The sequence below is a fragment of the Carassius gibelio genome, chromosome A7 (genome assembly GCF_023724105.1).
Source record: "Carassius gibelio isolate Cgi1373 ecotype wild population from Czech Republic chromosome A7, carGib1.2-hapl.c, whole genome shotgun sequence".
Classification (NCBI taxonomy): Eukaryota; Metazoa; Chordata; class Actinopteri; order Cypriniformes; family Cyprinidae; genus Carassius; species Carassius gibelio.
In genome coordinates this window covers 29,315,140-29,331,845 of record NC_068377.1, presented here as the reverse complement: position 1 = coordinate 29,331,845, position 16,706 = coordinate 29,315,140, and the positions used below count along the sequence as shown (strand labels likewise).

The following is a 16,706-nucleotide window of genomic DNA, read 5'->3' as shown; positions in this document are numbered from 1 at the left end:
TTTTTCTTTTGTAACTTACTTTTTTCCCCCTCAGTAGAAGCTTCACCGTACTTTAATCACTTTAAATTATGAGTGGTGTGTGGCTTGGAAAGCTAGAGTTTCAGAGTAGCTTCCCCAAGACCGGTTTCTGGCAAGCAAATTTTGTCTCTGATGATGTTGAAGAAGAGGGCAAGTTGGAGAATAAAACAATAGGTGCATTCATCCAGGTAGGCAGGACTGAGGTAGATGTTTTAATGCATTCGCGTTCATGAGCAAATGCATGTGGACACCATGAGTTGTAATGAGAGATAGTCGTTTGTTCTGTTGCTGGTCTGCTTCCAGTCGCCCCGGGCCAGCCTTTCGTTCCACTTTGTCCCTTTTTCCTCTCTCCTCATCAGCCTGCACTCTGGTCCAATCTGGATGGTAGCTGAGTTTATATTATTTCAACATGCCTTATTACAGGCCTAAAACAGGAATATATAAGAAGTGGTACACTTTTTGAAGATGACAAGCAGGATTTCATGCTCGTATTCATCAAAAGTAGCATTTTCAAATCACCCTGTTGTTGGCTAATTTACTCCTACAGTATATCTTCGGGATAGTAAATACCACACAGTGATTGACTCTAAAATATATGTTTTTTTAAAATATGTTTAGTCATTTGATTTAATCCTTCCAGCAAAGCTGAATTTTCAGCAGGCTCCAGGAATCATTTTGATATGCCGATTTGGTGCTCAAGAAACACGTCTCACCGTCTCACTATGGGAAAATACATATTTTGTAGCAGTATTTACTGTCACTTCTCATCAGTTTAATGCACCCATGCTGAATAAAATCTTACTGACCCCAGGCTTTCAAACTTTAGTGAATGAAGTTCAGGTTCAGATAGTAAAGACTCTTGTATTTATTGCAATGTTTCACACTGGCCTCTTAAGTGACTGGAGTTTGAGACCTGGTGTAGTGGCTCATCTGTGTTCAGTATTGGGATTTATTGAAGGGATTAAGGAAGTAGAAAGAAGGGAATCATGTAATGGGGTGAAGGGTAGATTGCACAAGATGGAGTATTTTTTTATTTTTATACATTTTCTATTGACTGCTACACAGCCCCACAGAGAGCCGTGCAGATGCGCAAATAAATTCTTGTGGCATTTTAAACTTTCACATAATCTGTAAGGATTAATCTCAGAGTGTGATATTGGTTTGATGTAAGGTGGATGAGATTGCCAAACAGATAATGAAACACAGTTGTCCATGTGATTTTGGTGCCCGTTCTACCCTTCCAGTTGCCTCTGGCGTAGAACAGCTAATTGCACTGAACGGTGTTCAAACTCTTGAACCACGTTATTTGCAGCGTGTGCAACCACCCAGGCAAATGTGCACCCATACTTGTGCCAACATCATCCTCCTAACCATGCACGGCTGTTCGGGTTTAAAATGTGGTTAACTGTTCTTCCTCCCACCGCAGCGTTCGTCATCATATCTCCTCATGGACTTCCATTTGACCCAAATTCTGCTCACACTGATATGATCCATGTCTGACTTGGGCTTCAGCTACTGCTTGAGTCTCTGAGATGATCCTTGATTCAGGGCACGACTGGAGCTGGTCTTCAGCGACTAACTTTTGGGAACATACATTTTGTATTAAACGTTCTCCATTGGAGCCTGATTTTGTATTCCCAGGTTTATCTTCTAACAAAAGAGAGAAGGGATGTGTGTTTCGGTGGATACTCGGTGGGAATTCAATTATCTGCTTTGGTTGAAAACTTCCAGTTTCAGTCTGCATGTTGATTGACATCTATTAGGTAGCTATTAGTTTAGTAGTGCTTATACATTTCTTATCATTCCCAAATATGAAATTAGGTTGTTTTTTCCAGTTCAAAAGTTTGAGGTTAGCAAAAAGTTGGTAAGAATAAAAAAAAATAAAAAATAAAATAAAGCATTTATTTGATGAAAAAAACAGTTAAATTGTGAAATAATATTTTTACAACTTAAAATAATTTCTATTTTAATATAGATGAATATATAACTCCAGTCTTGATTGTCACATAATTCATCATTTGGTGCTCAAGTAACATTTCTAGTTATTTTTGACATTTGAGATTTCAGGTTTCTTTGAATAAAAGAGTTCAAAAGAACAATATTTATTTGAATCTTTAACTAAATTCTATTTTAGGTATAAGCATATTATAGTGACTTTGAGATTGTTTTTACTTTATTGAGCAATAACTAACCTGACACAATAAGTAAGTGTCATGGAGTTTTACATCACTTTCTATTCTTCAGAAAATGTACACATTTTTTACTCTTATTTCTTGGCATGTAAACCAGCAGAATACTCTTTATTTGATATCAACTCATATTTTTTTTTTCCCCAGCAGCCAAGGCACTCAATATAGTGGTTCCATTTGCATCCAGTAGGCGGCAGCAGAGGTCATTCCAGATGTCTCTGCTGCTCTGTAATATCTCCCGCAGAAGTGGAATGTTGGTCTAGAGCTAAACCAAAATTCAGACTCCAGTAACCTTTGAACAAAGTGGCACTTGCCAAAGCCTCACATTCCTCCTATTAAAGTTTGTTTTCTTGTATGTCTTTTAGTCCTGTAAGATTTGCCTTCTTGGCGCGCATTCGTGTGTGTGTGTGTGTGTTTTGGCTGTAACCCGGCACGTGCTGATTAGAGCAAAGCTATGGAGTTGTTCCTCAAAAGTAAACCAAGTGAACGATAAATCAAGCTCTAATGTCACCTTGCACAAGCTTTCTGTTAACTCCTAAGAATCAATCTGTAACGCTCTCTTATGCTTGATTGCTGACACAGACGCTGGCTCCTGGTTCTGACCTGTGACTTCTCCTCGCAAACAGATGTGGCTGCTCTGCTTACATGTTGGCACTCATTGTGGCCTATTTGCAGCTTTAGTAGTGGTTTCTGCTGTTAAATACAGGAGGGTGCCTGTCGCTCTTTTTCCTTTTTTGTGGGTTTCTGCTCCAGTGGATTTGTGGTGGAGTGACGTTAGGAGACATTCTGACTGTAGAAGCTGGAGAAGAATGGATATGTTGCTCTCTGCTGACTGATGAAGAACAGAGCGCCTTTTCCTCACATCATTTATATTTCTCATCTCTTCAGGGGTTTTACTTTTTCTTTTTGGACTCTTTGTGTTTGTCCACTTCTTAGTCATTTTTGCCCATCCATCACCACATATTAAGGTCACACATTGTTAGTGTACTGCGGAGAAATACTTGAAGTTTCCACGTTCTTTAGGCTGATGTCACAAGATCGATGGAATCACTACTACCACCAAATACCTTTGGGCAATAAATCGTTTATTCAAGGGTAAACCCTTAACCTCAGGTGTATCCACTTCCCTTTCCACAGCAGAGATGGCTTCTCTTGAGCTTTGTATGTCTCTCCTTCCCTTCTCCCTGCTCTATTCTTCCATCCTCAACTCCAGAGGAGCGAGTAAGCGCAAGCAAACCACTAATAACAGAAGGCTGTTTTTCAAAGGGCTCTGTGATCCAGACTTGCAGACTGGTTCCTATTCCACTGGAAATTAGGCCCATTCTCTGAGCCTGTGATTTGTTTTAATTCCACTAACAAATGATCTGAAAATAAATATATTGGGAGATCCAGTGCTGTAATAATGGCTCTATTGTAAGCTGTTGAGTGTATTGAGTATGTGTGTGGACTATGTGAGTATATAGAAGTGGTTAGTCAAAAATTGTTATAGAATATTCATTTTCTTTTGAATCTTTTCCCCCATGTCTCTTTTTTTTTTTTTTGTCACTTGCAGCCCATTTTTATTCTAGTTTTCTTTTGTTTTACTCTGTGTGTTAAATCTGTAGGAACACATCTGAACACTTAAATAACAAATGTTTCCTCTAACTCCTTGACTCCTATAATAGTAACTTTGTCTTCTGCTTTTTGTTGGTCAGAAGTTTGTTATATCTGCTTATTTGGAAATCTTCACCTCAAGCAAAAACTAACCCATTTAGCAGTAGTTCACATGGTGTTTCTCTAAAGGACTGTACTTAACATCTTTATGTACAATCTTTTAGACTGTACAGCCCATGAATTTTTCATTTTGCTTAACCCCAAAATAAAGAGTGGCTAATTAAATTTGGGTTTATTGGATAATTGAGCTTGAAATGTTTGTCCTCATTGTTTAGGAGAATTAACTGACTATTTTGGCTGAAACTTAAAATTCTTTCAAATATTTTTTTATATTATTTTCTTTTTGAATATTTTCCATTGCTGAAATGCTGGTGCATCACTAGCTTGAGGTTAATTGATGGATTGGTTAAACTTTATTTTCCACTGATATGGAAATTTGTCTTTGTCTTGTAATATGCAAACAGTAATTGTGGTAAAAATACACGGTATAAAAATTAAATGCAGATATATAATTTGTATGAGATTTGTACGTATTTTGCAGTGCTTCAGGGAAGTTGCAGTTTGCAGCAGAATGAAACTGAAGTTTCTTCGGACATTTATATCATCACTTATCCTCAAAGCTCATGCTAGGTCTGTCTTGAAAGGTTTATACATTAGAAAAATCTATGGGCGTAAATTCAATTTATCAGTTGGGTGGGGGTAAATTTTTGAAGGGGACAAAGATGTTTTGCCTTAAGGCTAAATTGCCTTAATATGGGGACTTGTTGTACTTAAAGTTGAGTAAGTTGATAATATTTAAGTTGATGGTCATTGTATAATTATTAAATTATCTTGCGTCCTCAGCATAGTATTATTTTTTTTGACTGGTACAGAGTATGTCTCTTGTATTCAACTGCAGCATTCCCACAGATCTGCCATTCAAAATCATACGGAGCAAAAACCCAACACAATGGTAAATCTACAATATTAGCATAATATCAGTTCAAATATAGGCTTATAGCTGTGTTGGTTGTAGTGGGTGATTTACTATCCAACAAGCTATGGTATTAAACAAGCTACCAAACAAGCTAGGTAAGGTTTCACTCGCTAATTAGCGGACTCATCATTGTTCATAGAAAAATACAATGGCTGTTATCATTGTTCATAGAAAAATACATCGGTTGTTATCATTGCTCATAGAAAAATACATAGGTTGTTATCATAAGTTCTGTGCAACAGATCACATAACATCTTAACAAATAATGTTTTTGTTTTTTTCTTGATGCACATTTAATTTTTCAGAAGTAACAGTCTTCTCTCATATGGAATTTTCAATCACTGCATTTACTAAGTTAAATTTTTGTTTAAATCCTGCAATTGCAGCTGTGACTAACTAATATGTCTTTCATTTTGAAATGTATAAGTTCTGAAGGGAAAGAATATTTGCAGTGTTTGTTTCTTTCTTTTTGTTTGCAATCCCATACCCCATTGCTCTGACGCAAATGCTTCTAATTAAGATGAGGGTACCAAAGCAGATGAATAGAACACAACAGCCAGTGACACACAATAGACAGCTGCACTGGAACAGGCTGCATTCATGGTTTAAAAGTAGAATGTAGAGTTATTGGGAAAAAAAGTGATTTATGTTCTTTCACGAGAAGATCAGGACCACCTCTGGACAACACCTTACAAACCAAAACATTGAAATACGTGACATGTATGAACAATAATGGACATGAACGTTCAGTTGAAATGTTCACAACTCTTCCTGTAATGAAGCCCTTTAATTCTGATGCTCTTAACAGGAAGGAATTCTGAGTTTCAAAGGTCTCTTCATGTGCCACCATCCGTCACACCCTCGCTATGACGCACATGCCTCTACTCGAGATTAGAAGAGGACTACAACTTCAGACATGTCTAAAGAAATAAATGTAGTAAAATTTATACAATGACAATACTCAATCTTTATGTAGTCCAATTAGTGCATCAAGTCCTTCTCGGTCTCAAGAAGAATAATCAGAATAAACAGTATTGTCTTGACTCCTTTTTGCATCCTATTGTCGATGCTTGTTCTCATGGTGCTGAAGTTTCCTCTCCATTCACTTTTTCTATAAAGAGGCCCTTTTTTGATTCAAGAGCCCTCCAAGCCCGAATCTTGCTCCTCACCAAATAATTTGAGGGGTCTGTAAGGAAAAAGTTGCGTGAGCATTGACCTTAGTCATGACGTCAGACGTAAGTTTTCTATTGAGGGAAAACTCATTTGTACTCTCACGTTTTGCATATGGGAATTCCTTATTCACAGTTGCCTCTCCCTTTGTTGCCACTAATGGGAAAGACGTGCTTTGTAAGTATGTAGCACAATATCGCTATTGACTTGGAATGTTGTACTAGGGAAAATGATTTACATAATCTCAGACTTTGTTCTTCTTGAGTGCATGTGGGATTGTGCAGGTAGTGAAAAGTAAAAGGTAAAGTTCTTTTTTTCCCATGGTTTACTGGATTGATATTATATAATATTTCATTCTTGTGTAATTGTGTAAGTATTGTTTCCACTTTAAAGTTGTTTACAGGAATGAGTATTATAATGAGGAATTGTGTTTTTTTTTATATTTAGTGCTGCTTGAAAGTTTGTGAACCCTTCATAATGTTCTTTATTCCTGCATAAATATGACCCAAAAGATCATCAGATTTTCATGCAAGCCCTCTAAATTGACAGAGAATCCAGTTAAAAAAATGAGACAAAAATATATACTTTGACACATGTAACACTGGATCATTTTTCTCAATAAGTAAATGACAAAGCATTCAAATCTTCAGTAATTGGTCTGACCCACTTTTGCAACAATAAATGGAGATAAACATTTCTTGTAACTTTTGATCAGTCATGCACAACTGCTTGTAGGAATTCTAGCCCATTCCTCTGAACCGCTTCAACTCTGTGCTGGGCTTCTTCCTATGAACCGTTTGCATCAGGTCCTTCTACAACATTTCAATTGGATTAAGGTCCAGACTTTGACTTGGCCATTCCAGTACATTCATTTTGTTGTTCTTTAACTATTCTTTGGAAAAAACGACTTGTGTTCTTGGGGTCGTTGTCTTGCTGCATGACCCATTTTCTCTTGAGATTCAGTTCTGAGACAGATGTCCTGACATTTTCATTTTAGAATTTGCTTGTATAATTCAGAATTCATTGTTCCGTCAATGATGTCAAGCTGTCCCAGCACAAATGCAACAAAACAAGCCCAAATCATGATACTAGCACCACCATGTTTCACAGATGGGTTTGTGACTAGTGGGACGGGGCCGAGAGCCGTGGGAATGGAGCAAGGCCAGTGGAGTGATTGGAAATGAGTGACCCCTGCTCCACTCACCGGTCTCGAGTCCCACGAAGGAGCTCCGGAAGGGCAAAGAGGAGGAGTTATGACAGTGAAGGACGAGAGAGGACCAGGCCTGGATTTTATTTTGCGTTTTGGCTTTTGTTTGTGCGCGGCAGTCGTCCGTGAGGGGCTGTCATGCTGTTTTGTTTATTTTATCATTAAAGTTTTATTTAAATGTCCGCCGGTTCCCGCCTCCTCCTTCCCATTTTACAAACTGCGTTACATGGTTCTTATGCTGGAATGCAGTGTTTTCCTTTCTCCAAACATATCTTTTCTTATTTAAACCAAAAAGTTATATTTTGGTTTCATGCATCCGCAAAACATTTCTCCTCTGGCTTGTCCAAAAGATCTTTACCAAACTGCAGACTTGCAGCAATGTTCTTTTTGGAGAGCTGTGGCTTTCACCTTGAACTGAGTGTTCTTCTGATGATGGACTCATGAACATTAACATCAGTCAATGTGAGAAAGGCCTTTAGTTACTTTGAAGTAACTTACATAGACCCTGAGGTCCTTTGCAAGCTCACAGACTTTTACATGTCTTGCTTTTGGAGTGATCTTTGTTGGTCAACCACTTCTGGGCAGGATAACAATGGTCCTAATTCTCCTTCATTTGTACACAATCTCTCTGACGGTCCAAGCTCTATAAAGATGGTTTTGTAAAAATTTCCAGCCTGATGAGCAACAACAACTCTTTTGCTGAAGTCCTCTGAACTGGTGGACTCTGAAATTAACTGCTAATCCTATTCACATAATTTTGCCACTCACAGATATGTAATATTGGACAACCAGAAAAAAAAAATTTCAAACTATATATTTTTGTCTCATTTTCCAGGCACAGGTGCAGATCGCTCGTGACAATGCTGTGACGTCACAACAGCGGTCGGCAAGTGGACGGAGGATACGAAAGGAAGTGTGTTCAGGCACAGAGGTGGACAGAAAGGAAAGCAACCCCTTTTCAGAAAAGGACTCTGGGATACTGGATGTGGAGGATGAAGAGGAAAATGAGGTGAGAGAGGAAAGATTAATCTCTGCAGTAACAATAAAACTATTAAGCATTTCAACTGATTTTTGAGTTTTATCTGAGTTTTTAGTCTATTTTGTGCACAGGCAATTTATGAAATCAGAAAATGAAAAAAAGAATATTATTAATGTGTGTTTATGGGTGTTGTTCTCTTTTTCTTTCTTCGTAGAGATGGGAATCATAAGGAATATAACAATTCTTTTTTCTGATTCCTCTTAGTGAGGAATTTTTTTTGTGCTTTTTGAGATGCCATTTTTTTTATATGCCAGATAGGGATGCACCAATAATGATATTTCATGGCCAGTTCTACTTGCTGATTTTTAACCGGTAAATGATCTTATTCTGATACTGACTGCCATTTTTTTTTATATATCTGCCTTTATTGTGCCCTCATTTCTGTGTAACATTGTGTTTGCAGACTTTGTAATATTTCCACTCAAAAAACATTTTTGGACATCATTTAAATGCATGTTGTGTTCAAATCCAATTCCAAATCCAAGTTTGGCCAAAAAAAAAAAAAAAAAAAAAAAAAAACTAGCCGTTCGCCAATCACTTCCAATTGATGGCCAGATGACCGGTGTATCTCCAAATCCAAAACTCATAACATGTTTCTTTAACTACGTGCTGTCAAATGAACAAATATCCTCAAGTACACAGTAATCATCCCTGGTTAATTTTGAGTTAAATGTGAATGAATCACTCAGAAAGTACATCAGATTTATTCAGCTCTGTCTGATACATCAGTCCTCTTCTGAAGAATCGACATAGATCTGCAAAACACAGTATTTTATTACAGTGTCCATCCACATTAGTCAAGTCATGAAAAGCTTTTTTTTTAATATATATATATATATATATATATATATATATATATATATACATGGAACTATTTGTGAATATTGATGAATACCCAGTCCTAGTCCCTCTGTCTGCTTCTGTCTCTTTGTAGCAGTACCTTTCTCCTCCTTTACTCTAATATCCCCATGGACTTGGTGTTGGGCTGCCTGCCCAGTCCAGGATCCCCTCCCTTTCTTAATGGAGCACCTCAGCTCTGCAGTCATTAGGGCTGCCCCGCACCTCTGAGGCAGCAATTTGAGACGTCTGAAGCATGCAAGACGTGCTCCCCATCTGTAGCTCCTGGCACTGGCACAGAGTGAAAGGGTGATTCCTGGTCTCTCTTAGATCCTCAGAGACAAATTAAATTGATGCAGTCAAGACTCTTTCAGTCAGTGTTCATTGTTTAGCTTACAATGAGTTTATTTTGATGTGCTCCGATAAGTGGTGTTTGTGTTGCGTGGCTTCTTCTCTTTTTTGACATGGTGTTTTAATTTGGTCAAACCGAAGCAACACAAGATTGGCACTAGTTGTTTGTGCCAAAGCATTGGTGATGGACCTTTTGTTTTCTGTTTGCATTGTTACATGAAGCAGACACTTTTGTACCAAAGCAGATAAGAATATTTTAGCTGAATAAATGATTAGTTTGTTGTCTAATGTTGCCATCTTTACCTAACACCTTACCTAATTCCATGATGTAGCAACAGTGTTTACTAACCGAATACCATTTTGAAACCTATTTGATCAGCTCTCAAGATTTTGATGAGTTCCACAAAAAGTGAAAACCTTACCTTTAAGTGACCCTGGTGAGGTTAATGATTTTTGTCCTCTCGTTTGACCTTTACCCCTTCTCTTTCCTCCAAGCTTCAAACAGCCTGTGCGTCATCGTGTTTTCCTCTTCTGGCTCCTGCTTTTGCCAGCCTTTAATCTGCTCGAATATCTGCGCTAAGGGGCTTACTGAGAAATGGGTTTTATCTAGAGATGCCAATCGGTGCCCGTTTAATGACCCCATGCCACCTGAACATGTCCCCTTGCGTCCCTTTGTCCTGTCTGTAAATTGTTTCTAGGGGAGCATGTTAATGCGAACATGCCGTCCCTGAACCGGGCAGACATTTCCAGCGCTGTCCCAGTGGTGCATTAAGAATGAATTGTTTTTTTCCACATTCTCTCCGTGTTATTGTTGGTGGTGCCACAACATAGTTGGTTTTGTATGTCCCTAGTTGCCGTTTTGTAGGCACCAGATCAAAGCTGGCATTGTTTAGTTGTCCATTTGTTTGGCTTACTTTTAGAAAAAGATTCTTTCCATACCGGTAAGTTCAAGGGTGGCTCAGGTCAAAGAGATGTTAAAAGATGGGAAACTTATTTTGTGACCAGTTAATTCTGGTAAAAGCTATTATGCACTGCATTTAATTGGATGAGATTTGAATTCAAAATAGATTCTAGGTGAAAAATAACTTTTAATATTGTTTCTAGCGATTTCCATTGTTAGTGCTGCTCATACAAGTGATGTGTCTCTCATTGACTCGTACTGTGTTACAGATTCCTGGTGCGCAGGACTTGGTGGACTTCTCTCCTGTGTATCGCTGTTTACACATCTACACTGCATTGGTGAGTGTCTTGTTTGCGATCTATTTTTTTTCAGGTTTGACTTGTCTGATCAGAATATGATCTCTGTGTTGGCCCTCACACTTACACGTATTACCTGCGCTCTGTTTCTGGTTTTCAGAGAGAGAATGTCTTGTGTGTTTTCAGAAACTGTTCATGAAAATATGAGCTTGTGTGAACGAATTACTTTAAATCTAAGCAGCTAGCACTAGTTGTTTGTTGATGATGTTGCTGAAATTTGCCAGTGAAAACCGCTCCATAGTTTACCACTAGCATGTTCTCCACCCAAAAGTACCCTGGAAAGTTTCCTACACAAACAAATATTGCATTTGGCGCAGCCACAAGTAATGAAAAACATTTGTTAAATGCATCAATGTTAATTTATTACCTATTAACTTGCAGCAATGGAGTCAAGAGTCTTTAAACTGTTTGCTTTTGTAGTATGCCTCAAAATACAACCAAGAATTGGCTCTAGGTCTACTCGGGTGGGTATGTCTGTTTTTTTCTTCTTTTTTTTTTTTTAACGCGGGTACACTCATGTTTGTTTTTGGAGTGCACGTGCTGACAGCTCCTCATGATGACTTTAATGGTTTGAGTGGAATATCACTTTTATGACCCTCCAGCCTGTAAATTTCAAGTGTGCGCAGACGGACTGCCATTACTACAATAGACTTTGTAATAGAAACTTATGAGGATGGCATGCTGGGGCATTTCTGGAGACCAGATCTAGGAGACATCTGAGAATGCAGAGGAAAGTACATGTAAAGGACAGTTTAAAAGTGACCAGGGAGTCATAGAAGGGACAAATAATAACACTTTTGAGATTATAGGAAAGATAGCAAACTTTCTTTAATATAAAATAAGCAAATTGATGTTTCTTTTAAGAAGGGATGTTCAAGTTTTCTTTCCTTGGTGACCCTTGATTCACCTCAGTCCCTGGGAAATCACGCTAAAAACAATCAGAATTGCACTTTGTATATCCCCGAAGGACTTTGTTGTTTAAACGGTGAGCACACACTCATGAACGCCCGTGTTTGAATGCACATATGGCAGATACTTCTTCCAATTTACTGTATATTCATTGTCCTGAACGCCCCCACAGGAAGGAAGTTGTTGAGGCTGTTGTATGTTTATATGGAGATCTGTCTTAGTGTGACATCACTCCTGAAAATTGTAACAAACTTCAGGTAAACACGGCTACTTGTTACTGTAAAGAGTGAGAGGGCAGAGTGAGGGAAATGAGTCAAATAGACAAACGAGTCAGTAGTCAAGTGGAAATAGTTGGAAGATTCAAGCTTCACGGTGTTCAAATAATAGATGATTTCACATGGAACAAGAACATTACTTCCTTGGTGAAGAAAGCCCAACAATGATACACTTCCTGAGAAGAACTAAAAACTGGCATGAGCAGCATCATCTTGATCAACTTCTATAGGTGTGTAGTGGAGAGCATCCTGAGCAGTAACATCACAGTCTGGTTTGCAGGCTTTACACAGGGTGGTGAAGACTGCTCAGAAAATCAATGCAACCAGTCTCCATCTATGGAGGACCTTTACAAGGTGCGGCTCCTTAAGAGAGCAACCAGCATTATGAAGGACTCACCCCACTGCTGAACTGTTCTGCCTACTCCTATCTGGAAGAAGACTCTGAAGTGTTCGAACACGAACTACAAGATTGAGAAATCTTTCTTTCCTCACTTAACATCTTTGTTTGAACAGTGCCCTCATCTTTTATCGCTTGTCTCTTGTGGGCCCAATAATGGACTCTGAATGCCATGTTAACTTTCCCTCCAAACATACTATGCACTATTCTACTCTAAGAACTACATTTTAATGTTCGTTAGCACACTGCTCTTCTTTAAGGACTAATATTTAATGTTTATTATTGCACTCCATGGTTTACCTCATTGCAACATTTGCAGACACATTATTCTTGTTTAACGTATGACAGAATGCTGCATAGATTTGTCTATTGCACTGTGCTGTCACTATTGTTGCTATTGCTAGATGTGTACTTATTTCTTGAATTATGATGCTATCGGAGAAACAGTGTTTAGTTTGTTTGTTACTATGTTTTTCCCTGTGGGAGAAATGACAATATGCAATGAACTTGAAATACAGAAATTGTTCATGACCTTGGTTCTGTACATTTACAATGGCCCTTTTTTTGGGTCTGCTCTGACTTCTGAACTGGCTGCACTCCAGATGGCCTGAGCTGGGAATCGTCAGGAGACACTCAGTGGGTTTACCTGGGTTTCCTTCATACCAGAGGGTTGTGACCCTGCCACGGTGTCCCTGGCCCTTTTTTGTACATGTGTGTATATGTGTGAGAGAGTACACTTGTAACTCTAAGTGTGGAGCTGATGCGGAGGGACAGGAAGTTGAACTCCGGTTTTAAAGTCAAGCCAAGGGATGGAAAGAATAAGGACGGAGAAAGAGAACAGGACAAGGAAGAGTTCAGGGTTCCAGTTAGAGGGTACAGCCTGTTCTTTGGTCAAGTTTGGCTAGGAATACTTAAATTGAAGACAATGTGTTTTAAGTTTTTCTTCACCCTGCCGTCAAACACTTGACATTTTTATGAATCTGAAGATAATAAAGTTCAAACGGACAGAGGAAAAACATTATCCCTCTGGAGTGGTGGAATTTAGAGAACAGTGGATTGCGATAGAATAAAAAACAGAGAAAAGAGGAAGCATGAGTTGTTAAAAGTGTGACCCTCTGTTACAAGGTCTTGCACTTACCATAAATGCTTATTGTTTTTGCATTGCCAGAAAACAGCCAAACAGAAATGGCATTTTCCTTTTAAACCAGTCTGACCTCAAGTGCAGCCTCTGAGATTTAATGGCACTACTGTATCAGAGATCAGAGGCTGATGGAGATCTCAGAGGGGTCACAGTTTGTTCTCTTACCTCTGTTTGCCCTCTGTATCTTACTATCCATATTTTTTTTTTTTTTTTTCACATAGTCCATTTTTTGATTATTTTATTAGAATGAATTGATGGTTGATTTCACAACATGATGCATTTATTTAATTTCTACATCAGTGTTTTCAAGGCTGCACACAAGTCCATTTTCTGGACATGTACAGTACTTCTAAGATAGATTCCGTTCTGTTACATTCCATGTTACTCTCCTGTACCCTCTTCCAGCTTAAACTCCTCCTCTTTACTTCTGATGGAACATAAGGTCTGAACAGTGTCTCGGTTTCTTTGACAGTTCTGGTCTGTGTTCTGATCAGTGTAAACACAGGCTGGTTGTGACAGGCCAGTTACAGCAGGAAGCCCTGTAGAAGGAGAACCCAGAGAACCACACCCAAAATTCATCTGTTACTTTCTTTATTAGTGAAACTCTGGTGATCTGAGGCAATAGGCCATTGTGAAGGGAAGTTCAGCTGAACTTTAGTGAGGATCTTTCTTTGATTAGTTGTTGCTGGAAATGTTCTCCTTTTGATTTTGAATGTTTAGGTTAAGGAAGATCTATAAGAGATGGTGCGTTTGGACACGATTAACTTGTTTTAGACTGCAGTTGGTAGACCTGCTCTTTTCAGTCTTAGTAACCGCAGAAGAGCTTGAATAGCCAACAGGATTGACACACTCAGTTAAATTCCCTTGGCACATAACATGACATCCTTTAACATCCATAGAATGGCTATGAATCATTGAGTCAATTTTTTAACAATTTGTTGAATGAACCAACTGGCTAAAATGAATCTGAATTCCCAGCTCTTTTTGTGTGAGGAAAATGCTGCATTTTGTGTTGCGCAAGTTATTTCTTTTGTTCCTCTCTGATTTGTTTCGCCTTCAGCCTTTCATTGTGCTGTGAAAGCCTCTGTGGTCATAGCAGAATATCTGTTCGATCCTAGCAGATATTAAAGGTTTCAGGTTGTTCTGAAGTCATTCAAAAAATATATAATGCTTTTCCAATTCTGTGCCCACTTTTTTCTCAAACCCTATTCTTCCCCACACATCATTACATTTGGATGGTCTTGATTAACTATGTTTGGGTTTGTTAACCAAATGATTACTAGTTTAAAATCTTGAGAGACTCCGTATTACTGTTGTGCCCTTAGTGAAGACTGTTGTAATAGACTACAGCTCTATTCAAAAACCATGTGCGCGAATCCTCCGTAGACAGCATTTTAGCCATCTTAAACTCACCGATATAAAGGCTGATGCAAAGCTTTGACATTTTGTTCGGTGTCAATTAGAAAAATAAAATATTAAAAATAGTTACATCTGATTAAAAATATGCTATTGCAAAGTAAGTAAAAAATATTACATAAAATGTTTAGTAAAAGACTTGGCAGCTGTGGTTGCCGAAGATTCACTGTAATACTCAATGACGATGTCTCTGGTATTATGATATGTCATATAATTACAAAAAACATAAATCTGACTATTTTACAGTAAAATGACACAATGGGGAACCATTTACAGATTTTACCATGTATGTTAAGGTAACTAAAAGTTGGGAGCATTTTTTTTGTCTTTTTTTCTCTTAAATTATTAGTGCTTTATTTCTGTCTTATCTGCTTGCTTAGTGAATCATGTTATTAGATTAGCAATGTAAAACACTATTGGAATCAAGTCTGAGGGCCTGTGGACTTCACATGAAGATCCCTATTAGTGGGTCACACAGTGTTGCGACAACCTGTTTAGGCTGCGGACCAGCAAATGGCTCACTAGATCTGAAACGGAGCTTGTAATGCACTTTTGTTATTTATAAACTGGTTCTGTGTGGTCAAGTCTTGTTCTGTTTTACTATGTTTGTTTAAGAGGTACAGTCACCCGTTCTGGCTAGATAAATTCAGAGACCCTTGACTGGAAGTAGTGATAAGTCCAACCGTACTTCCTCTGTGTGTCACTTTTGTTTCTGCGCTCTGTTCTGAGGAGGACCTGTGTGCATGTGTTTGTGTCATGTCCTTATAGACTTTGATAGCAGTCTGTGTGAGGTGGACATGAACTGCACTCTGGGACTTTGGAAAAAGGATCAAGTCTCTAAGTGGTGAATGAGGGCCTTTGTTTTTAGTCTGCAAAGCTCTGCTGTGCTGTATTCTTAATCATACTATGAGATTAGGAGAGAGAGTACCTGATACGCTCTTATTTGAAATTCAGCATGAGAATTTGTTTTCCTGTGTTAACTGCTTCTCTCAGTCATCATTTCCTCTCTTATGGACTCCAGTCGACCTAAGGTAATTACAAGTCTTAGATGACTGGTCCTCAGTGGTCACAGAGCAAAATGAGGCATGGGTTTAAGTAAAATAGCCTTATTCTCACTCAGGTGTTTAGAATGTGTATCTGCTTTACCCAGGGTGCCCGGGACACATTTGAGAACTACTACAGGAAACAGCGGCGAAAACAGGCCCGACTAGTGCTGCAGCCTCACTCTAACATGGTACGCCCTCTCACAGCCCTCTCACATGCTTATTCTGACTCTGTTTAACATCCTTCAATCATATTCACTGCATCACCCCCAGTCACTAACATCACCTCACATAAATTATCAGGATCTATGAGGTAAGCCATTATCATTTACTTAAGTTTTCGAGATGGATGCATACACGGAACATGATATGTATAGTTAATTTAGGGCCTGAAAATTAATATGTGGATTTTTACTGTGGTGGTAGTTTTCATTGACTTGAACAACCATTGAAAAAGGATGTGGAAACATAGTTCCAGTTAGAATATAGCTCAGTTGTTGAACACTTATAGCAGAGTTTAGTTGTACATATTTTTCTAAATTTCATTTTAGTTTTTTGTTTTTGTTTTATATCTGTGCAGTTAATGTCATTACAAAATACTTTTTGTATACAGTTCCATTCATAAGTTTGAGGTTATTAAAAAAAAAATTCATACTTCAGTACGGAATTAATAAAATTATTAAAAGGGATAGTAAATATAACTTACAATCTTACAGAAGTCTTCTATATCAAATAGTTTCCACTAGTATATAAAGTGGCATGACTGTTTTCAATATTGATAATAACAACAAATGTATTTTAAAATGAATTAAAATAGAAAAAGGTTAT

General features: G+C 38.2%; 1 protein-coding gene and 1 long non-coding RNA gene across 4 annotated transcripts in view; both read left to right on the top strand.

Moving 5' to 3' along the window:
* The window catches only part of LOC128017103 (uncharacterized), a 148,841-nt gene that overhangs the window by 76,557 nt on the left and 55,578 nt on the right, over window positions 1-16,706 (top strand). The window lies entirely within an intron of this gene.
* LOC128017096 (exocyst complex component 6B) overlaps window positions 1-16,706 on the top strand; it is an 83,655-nt gene that overhangs the window by 21,094 nt on the left and 45,855 nt on the right. For all 3 annotated transcript variants that reach the window (XR_008184365.1, XM_052602287.1, XM_052602288.1), the window contains exons 7-9: window positions 8,049-8,222; window positions 10,611-10,679; window positions 15,986-16,069. Coding sequence is in view for 2 of the 3 variants with exons in the window: in XM_052602287.1 (XP_052458247.1) it covers window positions 8,049-8,222; window positions 10,611-10,679; window positions 15,986-16,069 (327 nt within the window). In the remaining variant the exon portion in view is untranslated. The remainder of the gene's footprint in view (window positions 1-8,048; window positions 8,223-10,610; window positions 10,680-15,985; window positions 16,070-16,706) is intronic.